This window comes from Gymnoscopelus braueri, assembly GCF_963280865.1.
Source record: "Gymnoscopelus braueri genome assembly, chromosome: 5".
NCBI classification, from domain to species: Eukaryota; Metazoa; Chordata; class Actinopteri; order Myctophiformes; family Myctophidae; genus Gymnoscopelus; species Gymnoscopelus braueri.
In genome coordinates this window covers 44394818-44406174 of record NC_137606.1, presented here as the reverse complement: position 1 = coordinate 44406174, position 11357 = coordinate 44394818, and the positions used below count along the sequence as shown (strand labels likewise).

Genomic DNA, 11357 nt, shown 5'->3' with positions numbered 1-11357 from the left:
TGCTATATCAGTGGTTCTCAAACTTTTTTGTATGTCAAGGACCCCCCAAATTATATGTGTTTGGCCGCCGACCCCCATCTCAAAATATTGTGTTCCAGGGACCCAAAAATGTTCGCTTTAAATATGTATATATATTCAAAGATTTGCACAAATTTTCAAGATTGCGCTTGTATATCTGCTATTTTTTAATAGCCCAAAGTATAAAATGACACAGATGCTTTCCCGGTTTTAATGGGTTCAAATAAAACCGCTTTGCATCGTGGCTACGAGTTGTGCGACCTCCTGCTTTAAAATATTTTGTGTATCTTCCGTGGTCAGCACCTCCTCAACATCGTTGTGTGTGTGTGTGTGTGTGTGTGTGTGTGTTTCCTTCTCCTGTGTTTGTTCGCCAGGTCTACAACCACAACATGCTGAGGGACTCCTTCCTGGGTCAGGTGACCCTGCCGGCTGAGCCCAGCGGCGAGCAGCAGCAGACCATCCACCTGAGGGACAAGGGCAACCGGCGTGACAACGACCTCCCTGGAACCCTCACCGTGGTGGTGGTGACTAGCAGAGTGCTCACTGAAATCTAAACTCATTCACTATAAGGCCTGAGGCCGATACTACGAATGCCTTCTAAACCAGTGGTTTCGTGCCAAGGAGGACCCCCAAATTGTGTATAGAGCGTCGCAGTTCCCGCCCACTTCCGGTTTTTTTTGGTGCCGGAAGAGAAAACTCAATGCATTTTTCCATTGACATTTCCAAAAATATTCATATCTATTAATTTAAGCCTCGAATCAAGCCATCATGAGAGGACATGAATCATGACCATAGAACGTTTTTTTCTGTGATTTTTTTTTATTTTATATTTAATTATATGATATACTATATTTAATAAATACCCTTTGTTTTGCCGTTTAAAAAAAAAATAAATCACAGAAAAAAACGTTCTATGGTCATGATTCATGTCCTCTCATGATGGCTTGATTCGAGGCTTAAATTAATAGATATGAATATTTTTGGAAATGTCAATGGAAAAATGCATTGAGTTTTTTCTTCCGGCACCAAAAAAAAACGGAAGTGGGCGGGAACTGCGACGCTCTATTGATATGTATTTTGTGCCATCCAAAATAGCAGATGTACAAGCTCGCAGCGCGGCACGAAGTGACGCGCTGTGAGCTTGTTCGTCTGCTATTTTTAAATAGCCAACGCTAAAATCTAAAATGACACAGACCCGGTTTTAACGGGTTAAGAGACAACACACGAAAAACAAACACGATCTGTCTGGCCAATCAGAATCTATACCACTGGTTACATCAAATATGAAATTCTGTTACCAGGTAACAGATAACATTGCCAAGTTTACCATTGTTTACAAACAGTAAATAATTAGAGGCTATTGTTATAATCAATTTTACACGGTGAGCGGAAAAACCCATGAATGAAACACAGCATGACCTCCTAATCCTCAGTGATGTACAAGTGCCTACTTGTAAAAAATAATAATTGCGGATTGTTTATTCGTTTATATTACGTATCATCACAGTATGTTCAGTGAAGCAGACTATTCTGCTCTTATTGGGACCAAAGTTAAACGTACAGTGTTGTTATATCTGCTGTAGTGTGCCAAGAGAAGCCCATGCAAAGAATCATAATAGTCCATTTAGAAGAAAAAAGATTGGGTGGTGGAATATTCTTAGAGAGCAACCAACATCCGATATGTTTTTAACATTTCAAAGACCAAGAACAACATCAGCTGATATTAACCATGAATACAATCAACAGGAAACAACACTTTAACTTAAAGTGGTTAACTTAAAGTTTGATCCATCTTAATATGGATTGTATCACCTGTGTTCCTCTCGAGGAGAGATGTATCAAAAAGGTCAATGCAGAAAGGGGCACTTTTTTTATCGTTCTACTAATACATACAGTACAAACATGTATACTTTTCCCTCTCTTTCATTCATCTTATTCTGTCTATATTTACTTTTATGATTTTTTAATAGCCAGTTTTGTGCCTATTGATTTAAAAATGAATAATGCCATTTGGCTGGGATGCCAAATTGGAGCTGTGCTATTGGGCTGTGGTCAACACACTGTCACTTCTATCCATTAAACAAAAAGTAATAGAATCTATAATTGATTCAGTAATTGTCTGGTTATCACTACCTTCTCGTGCCAAAAGTATTTCTTGATATTTGAATCAACCGAAGACAGAGGGAGATAAACCCGGCAGCTGTGTGTTACCAAGTCAAACCAAAGCAAAGACTCCTGTGGCCTTGATTTTATATTCAATGTTGTTGCGTAATAGATTTGATTAATTTGATACACCTCCAAAAAAAACAAACATCATCTGACCTTTCTTAGATTTGATCATAAGCACAATATTACAGTAATGCTCCAAGATTTCCCTTCAGTAGTTTTGAACACTATTCATTACCAGATCTGACCACATGGTGGCAGTAGAGTGTCTTGAAATGTATGAGAGAAAGAGATCGTTGAGGTAAATCAATTTTTTATTCTCATTAGTTAAGGCCTTCTTAAGGTAAAGACTGTGCCATTTGTGCAATAGTTGGTTGATATTTCATTGCAGCTGAGCAGCAATATCTTTGCATGTTAATTTTGACACCCACGTTACTGTGCTCCACATGCATCTTTGTGCCAGTTATCTCCATGTTGATGTATATATTCTCATGTTGTGCCATTTACCAAAAGCATCATTGCTCATTGCCTAAAACAGTGCCTATGTTACAGTAGCCCCTTTTACACAGCCTGTCCAAGGTGGGAATGTTGTGCCGGTATTCCATCTCGCTGTGGAATAACGGTGGGATTCGAACCTGACTGTAGCCTTATTTATATGAATTGCGCTACTTTCTTTTAGCCTCCCCCATTTTTTTATCATTTCAACCACAACCGTCCAGCCGATTCAATGCTTGTATTTTCACAACCCAACACAAAATAACAATACGGCAATATTGCGGGATCTCTGTATAAAAGGGGCTATTGACTTCAAAGATGTGTTAACACCGTCTTGTTTTACTTAATTGTATTTGTTTACTCTTATCGTTATGTCACTATATAACAATGCTGACGCTTTTAAGTTTACATTATTTTGTAGATAGCTATTTGGAAATCATACAATTGACAATATCATGTAAATTTGTTTTATTTTATGTACCGTTAATGCATAGACCATGTAATTGTTTCTTATGTTTGGGTTCATTGCCACTCATTTTAGATTTGAATAATTCTATGATCTTGGAATGGTTCGTCTGGTTTTGTTTACATGAACAAGTCTATGGTGTCAAATGTTTTGTTTTCTAATTTGTTATCATTCAATACACCCTACCAGCTCCCCACTGAGGAAAATAAGATACTCTACTACACTACATAACTATAGTAACAGTAAATCACTTCATACACAATGTAAAACCCTCAGTGTTCATTTATCCATTTGTAACTCCATTTGTAACTTTCACCCATTTGTAATTCAGAGAGTATACAACTTTACCTGTAAGGGTCCATTTGGTTACATTTGTTTACTCAGAACTTAAGTGAAACTTCCTTCATTTTCAACCTAAATGCCATTGTTCTGATGTAAGTACATCAGTAGTATAGTGTGGCAAAAATATACCCTATGTCTTCTGTGGAATTGCAAATAAAATGTTTACGTTATGACAATGACGTTAGACGCATCGTTTCATCGGGTGTACAGAATGTACATTTTTGAAAATACCCAGAAGATATAGGGTATTTTTTTGCCACACTGTATTGATCTCCTCACACCCAGAACAGTGGGGTTCATCTTGAAAATCTGCGTTTCCCTTTAACACTGATGATTTTACTGTGTATGGACACTGAATGATGGAATTAAAATAAGATTCTAAGAGTCCTGACTCTTAGAACCATGATTATATTCTAAAATAAATATTATGGTTCCAGTGGAATATGTTGCTATGGGACCCAGGATTCTATGCATCTCCCCTTTTTATTCAGACTTACGTTGTGGGTAGCTGGAAGGGTGTTTTGCAATGAACTAAGGTGTGTCTGCAGAATAGGCTGCAAACATTCTTTTACTTTCACATTTCAAAGGCAAATACATTTCAACATGTAGAAAACCTATAAGTGAAACAGATGCTTCTGGTGTGGTCAGCTGGTTCTTCACTGGTTTCAGACTGGGACACACATTTTGACTGAATATTTCATGACCCTCTGGGGCTTGATCCATTGGTTGAGAAACACTCATTTTTTTCCCTCTACACCAAATTTCGTCTCCAAAAATAGTCAATCTATAAGCTCAGAAGTGTTCACAACAAGTTGTGAGCTTCTAGATCTGCTATTGTGTTCACTTATATCGACATGGCCAAAACAGGGACGCTGGGGATAAAGTGGTGAAAGTATGGTGAGAAATCCATTTAGCGATGGTTTCGAATTCAGACTCTCACACACACACACACACACGCACACACAGACACACAGGGCCCTTTCATTAGAACAGGCTACAGACACATTTTCACATCTAAAATTTCTGTCTGCACTTAATGGCTTCACTTCTCCGTAGCCCTCTGCAGTCTACTGGTATTACTGACAAGGAACCCGGTTCCAAAATGAAATGGACACCATTTGAAAATATATTAGAAGGGTTGAGGGACTTTTTAGTTGGTTGCAGACAGTGCAGCCAAGTGGTGGCAGAGGCCGTCTCAGGTCTGGTCCCCACTGGTCCCTGCCAGTGTGTCCTCGAGCAAGTAGGTATCACTGGAGCCCGTCTGTTCCAGTGACTGACAGCAAAAAACTGACAATGTCTGTTGCTTCTTAATGTCTGTTGCTTTAAACCCTATATACTTTGTTGACCGGGGTCCCCAAGGGGGTCTTGGTCCCCTCCTTTTTTCCCTCTAAACCCGACAGAGACGATATAATAGCCTGGCTCCAGCCCCTGAATCGCTAGCCTCGCATTCAGGGTCTGGTGATGTTGTGAAAGGCAGGGTTTTCTCGGTTGAAAATCGAACCGGCGGCCCGCCCCAATCGGGATTGGGATAATCCAGTATGAACCAATCGCCAAAGAGTCCCACTTTAGCCACGCCCCCACCCATCTCAGAAAACGGCTGCACTGAGAGGGCGTTCAGACTGAATAATGGAGTGAAACGAAATGAAAATTCAGGCTGAGTGTCAGGCTAACGATACACAGTATGAATACTATACAGTTCAATATCAAGTGGATATCTAGTAGCATTATAGATATGACCTCTTCAGATCTTGGAATTTCTCTCTCTATTTAAGCATGCTACTTCCCACCCTAATATACATTTATAAATATCAGCCATTGTGTCTTAACTGTTTCCTGTGTTCCTGTACTTTTAGTTAGTAATGATCAGGCATGCAAACAGCCCGAGGTGAAAAAGGTGACAACATGTTGTTTTCTTTCGGGTCAGGTGTCACACAATTGCCCTATTTGAGTTCAAAAAGGTGACTGTAGCTGAAAAGTGACACTTTTGCATGTCTGAATGATGTCACCGAAGGGAAGAAATGACCTTTACTTGAATTGGGCCGTCGTTCACATGCACTAAATAATACATGCACATTTCCCCAACCATAAAATGGTGACAGGAAGGTTGCTAGGAGTGTGTGTGTGCGTGTGTGTTTATGTGTGTAGTATGTATCTAACTGGTGTCGCACACCGAAGATTCCCTGAAAAGCATGTAAAGAATGTGCTTTTCTTTTAACCATGACGTCTAATAAATCAAATCAAATCATTGTTTTATTTTGCGTAAAGGCGCATACCACCACTTTTCACTCCCTCTTATCCTCTCATTTCTTCTTTTAAGGGGTTTACAGCATGTGCCTTCAGTGTTGTGTGCCTCATGAAGTATGTTGGTAAATTGGGAGGTTGATCTGATAAATAGAAAACCTTCATTGTTGACACTGACTGTTATGAAGGTTTTATAAAGTAGGGTCGTACTGTTGTAGTCATATCTATGTTTTTATATCAGACTTGTTCATATTGTTTACAGCCTTCTGGTGTACTATAATAAACATGATTGAAAACATGATTATGTTGTATGTCTCTTTGTGTAAATGTAAAGGATTGTGTGTGTGTCTGTGTGTGTGTTTCTGTGCATGCGTGAGCGCACACATTTATGTGTGTAATCAGTGAACTGTACTGAATAAGTTGATTGATCTGTCACATTAACAAAGACAGCTGTGACCTTTAGCATAACTGCTACCACACAGAAAGACACGCACACGCACACGCACGTGCGTGCGTGTGTGTGTGTGTGTGTGTGTGTGTCTCTCTCTCTCTCTCTCGCTCCAATTCTGTCTGGACAATAAACTGGGTGTGGGCATGTTACCATTTGTTTGCCTATATATATTTATTTCACCTTTATTTTACCAGGAATAGTCCCATTGAGATTGAAAATCGCTTGTGCAAGGGAGTCCTGGCCAAAACAGCAGCACACAAAGTTTCACATAAAAATAACACAAAATCAACATAAAACATAAAAGCCCCAAAACTGAACAGATTTATGACATTCAAATGCCAGGACATGTATATGTATATATATATATATATATATATATATATATATATATATATATAATGATCCAGAATGCAGCAGCACGCTTGGTCTTCAACCAGCCAAAATGTTCACATGTCACCCCCCTTCTCCGCTCCCTCCATTGCCTCCCAGTTACTGCCCGCACAAGTTGCTCAAGTGCTTTGAGTGCAAAACACTGACATTGGCCTACAAAGCAACCAAAGGTATGGCACCCCCGCATCTTCAACCCTACACCGCCCCCCCAAACCCACCTCTTCAGACTTCATCTCAGCCCGTAGCACTTGCCCTAGCCTTGACGACCTTGCACGATTATGCAAAGGCTAAAATGTAACTTAGATAGCATGTTATGTTGACAGATGCCAGGTCATTGTTGACCTGGCATCCTATAGTGTGTAGAGTTTCAATGTAGGCTGACGATAGGTTCTTGGTTTACGTATGTATTAGTTATTATTAGATGATTGGTTTACTTATGTATTATTTTATTATTAGATTACTATTTTTATACGTTTGATGTATTATGTGTACTATGATGTTTTATCTTGTGTCCTTGCTTACCGTAAGTCGCTCTGGATTAAGAGCGTCTGCTAAATGCCTAAACTGTAAACTGTAAATGTCAATGTGTGCCAATTCTCCAAAGCAGTCGTTAGGAATGTATTCTTCATTAGTCTCTAATTACGTGTGTGACCTCCTCTATGCTGTGCCTCCCCCCACTGAGTTCCTCTCTGTCGCTCTCTCTCTCTCTAATAGGGATCAGTGGCAGTGAATGACCGCTCTCTGTCACTGTGTCACAGCACAGCTAATACCCCACGCTCAGAACACAAGATAGAGAGAGAGAGAGAGAGAGAGAGAGAGAGAGAGAGAGAGAGAGAGAGAGAGAGAGAGAGAGAGAGTCATTAAATTCTTATACCTGCACATAGAGAGAAGGAGTGAGAACCAGAGGGAGGGAGGAGGAAAGGAAAGAAGAAAGAGAAGGGAGTGTTTTATTGTTGTACCTCCACAGAGCTCTGGAGGGAGAGATAGAGGGATGTAAGGAGCAAGTGGAGAGACTTCCACGCAGGAGAGAGAGAGAGAGAGAGAGAGAGAGAGAGAGAGGTCATTCAGTCCATATACCTCCACACAGACAGACAGACAGACAGACAGACAGACAGACAGACAGACAGACAGAGAGAGACAAGGGGGAAGGAGGGACAAGAGGAGTCACTTCAAGTATCCCCACACAGCAGGAGAAGGAGACAGGAGGTTCTCACTGCTCTGTGCCTCCGCATGCAGGGAACAAGACACAGAAGGAGTTTGTTTTGGCTATTTTCTGCATAAAAGGAAAGCGGGAGAGAGAGAAGGAGAGAGAGAGAGAGAGGGAGAGAAGCCACTCTATCCACGTCCTGTGAAGCAGCAGGTGGCCTTATATCCACTCCTGAAGAAACACTGCTCTGTTCTCCCTCATCTCCTTCCATCCAGGAGGAACCTTGCTGCTTTTCTGGAGTGAGGGAAGAGGAAGAGGAAGAGGTGTGTTGGAGATCACACAGAAAGAGGTGAGACCACAGAAGAAGCGAGACACCAGTACACAGCTGAATGAGCGTGCTTCCATCTGTGTTAAATTAATACTGAGGGTTCTGCTGCGTAGGCTTAAGGATCCAGGCACGCAAGCTTTAACACTTAAAGCTCCTTACTCTGACTCTCTCTCTCTCTGTGTGTGTGTGTGTGTGTGTGTGTGTGTGTGTGTGTGTGTGTGTGTGTGTGTGTGTGTGTGTGTGTGTGTGTGTGTGTGTGTGCGTGCGTGCGTGCGTGTGCGTGCGTACATGTACGTGCGTGTGTGTACCATAATGTGTGACTCCCATTCATGAAGCTCAAACCTACCTGTCATTTTAACATCTTGTTGACTGGGTTTTGTCTCATTTTTTGTTTGAGTTTCATTAGGCCTAGTTGTATTCGGTTGCCTCCCTAAGTCCCTGGTAAGTAAGATGGGCTGAATAAAACCAGATGGTCTGTATAGTGTAAAACCAACCACTTCCACTTATCACACATGATGTTGTATAAGACACAACAGCTCCTCCAATCAGTCTGGATTAAAGCTACAAATCACTAACTTTTATTTCCTTCGTGGGATTTGAAGTCCAGTCTCCTGCATGAGACACCAATCTCTACTGCTCATCCAGGGGCAATCCCATGCTTGACCTGGGGAATATTGCATGTATGAGCTTTGGGCAGTGCTAATTGTCAACCGATAGGAGGGGAAATCTTTGTTAATCAAATTCAGTTTCAGCTTCACCCAGCTGATGGCTGCTCAGAAGGACATGATGAGCGCTTGAGGGGGAGCTGTTAATGGTTAGGATTGCTCGGGGGCACTTTCTGGTGATTACCAGGTGGCCTCTGCACCCACAACCCTCCTACCCTAACTTTTCAAAACAATAATAGGGAGACCACCTCCAGCCACTGCAGATGTATTATTTATATTGCATTAACAGACTTTACCATACAAATACATTAGTTAAAATAAAGGTTTCATTCATTAAAATATATAATATGTTCCAAGTTGTTAACTGTAGAAGCGCTGACTGAAACGGCACCAATCTTCTATTGTCTGCTCGGCAATGCTTTGACCTCCCTTCCCTCCCTTGGTATACTCACAACTTTTGTTCTCTTATCTAGTTACTAAAATAATCCCTTTTTTTATACCTCCCGATGGGCGTAACTTTCTTAATGTCAACATTCAAATGTCACCATGGTCTGTTGATATGAGCTCAGTTAGCCTTTGTCAAACAGCAGCTTTAAAAGAGGCTTGAAATCATTCAGAAGAAAGGGGCATCCAAGACTTCCCAGCGTAACTACTAATACATCCCAAATCCATGCATTATTCTGTATGACTGTGTCCCGGAATACAGAATGGACTAGACCTACTTTGATTTAAATAGGGTGGAATGCAATTAAATTGACACGAAGCCAAGCTGTTAAAATGTACTACCAAAGTGTTTGTGTAGTGGGTGCGGGTGTGCACGCGCACTCATTTTCACTAAGAGTGAAGTAATCTTGGCACCAGCTGGATTCCCTTGCAGTGTAGGCAGCTTCTGTAATGAAAAGTGGGATTATGGATCTGGTTATGGTTTGCTTTTGGGGAGACCCAAGAGGTCAGTCTATAATGAGTGACCGGGGTCAAACACATCTGTAGTCTTTAAGACAGCATACATGTGTTTCTTTTTTGGGTGCAGGCACAAAGCGTTTGCATGTCGGAAACCACACAGAGTGACAATAACAGGTTACAAATGACTGTAAAACAAACATTTGATTGCCCACTTGAGCAGGTCTTAAGAACACGAGATGGGCTACTGTCTGGGCTGGCAGCTCTATCTAAAACAATCTGTCTGTGTATGTCTCGTTGTCTTCCTCTTCCTCTCTCATATACTGTATAGATTTCCTCCTTTATTTTCATCGAGACGCATTGTGAGCTTGTAGATTGGCTATTTTCAAATGGCCGAAATGTAGATAGGGCTGAAGTGGGTGATATATGTTTGGTAATAGTAATAGTAAAATCTACAAAGTAACTAGTAAAGTTTTAAAATATATATTTTTTGAGTAAGAGTAGGCTATAATATTTGCCCATGAGATTCTGTGGAGTAGAAGTACTGAAATTGGAAGTACCTCAGTAAAGTCAGTAAAAGTAAAAACCTCAAAATAACTCCAAGTATTGTACTTGAGTGAATGTACTTAGTTACAGGTCTTTTTTCCATCTATCCTCCCTCCCTCTCTCTCTATCTCTCTCTCTCTGAGTTGTGAAACAAGTTGTCGTCACTGGGGTGATGGAATTTCAGCCGGGCATGTGGTCAGACACCCATGCTCAGATGGTCGGCAACAAAGAGGGGAAAGAGAGTGAAACACTAATATGCCTCTCTCTCAGGCACATACTATAGCGTTTGTGTTGATGCAGATACAACATTTGATGCATTTAGATACTAACATATTGACTCTCTCTCTCTCTCTCTCTCTCTCTCTCTCTCTCTCTCTCTCTCTCTCTCTCTCACACACACACACACACACACACACACACACACACACACACACACACACACACACACACACACACACACACACACACACACACACACACACACACACACACACATACACACACACACACACACACACACACACACACTCACTCACGTATGCAGATCATTGCACAGACCTAATTAGATTCTGAAATATTGATGGTGTGTGTGTGTGTGTGTGTGTGTGTGTGTGTGTGTGTGTGTGTGTGTGTGTGTGTGTGTGTGTGTGTGTCTGTCTGTCTGTCTGTCTGTCTGTCTGTCTGTCTGTCTGTCTGTCTGTCTGTCTGTCTGTCTGTCTGTCTGTCTGTCTGTCTGTCTGTCTGTCTGTCTGTCTGTGTGTGTGTGTGTGTGTGTGTGTGTGTGTGTGTGTGTGTGTGTGTGTGTGTGTGTGTGTCAGAGAGGTGCATACGAGCGTTTGTACATGTGAATCACACTTACATACATTGACAATAGTTATATACTGTAAACATGCGAGTGTTCAAAATTCACTAAATTAAAAAATATATATTTCAATTGATCATATTAGAAACGTACAAATGTTACAAGTTGCATCATCCCAACGACAAAATTACTAATTTAAACAATTGTTTAAATTGTTGAACAAAATTAAGTTTTCCCTATAGTGTCAGTATGAGTCATGGGTATCTTCTCTCTCAGAGGTAGAACAGCCAAACATGGCCTTCATAATACAGTATGGCGTGGCTCCTCGGAGGGGCGACATCTAGAGCACTGGTTTCCAAAAGGTGTGCCGGCCCGGGGCACACTGGTGTTCCTCTGAATT

General features: G+C 41.1%; 1 protein-coding gene across 1 annotated transcript in view; it reads left to right on the top strand.

Moving 5' to 3' along the window:
• The window catches only part of LOC308086211 (calpain-5-like), a 42737-nt gene extending 40766 nt beyond the window's left edge, over positions 1–1971 (top strand). Inside the window, exon 13 of the mRNA XM_080429663.1 lies at positions 393–1971. Coding sequence (XP_080285789.1) covers positions 393–572 — 180 coding nt within the window. The 3' untranslated portion in view covers positions 573–1971. The remainder of the gene's footprint in view (positions 1–392) is intronic.
• The last annotated feature ends 9386 nt before the right edge of the window (positions 1972–11357 follow it).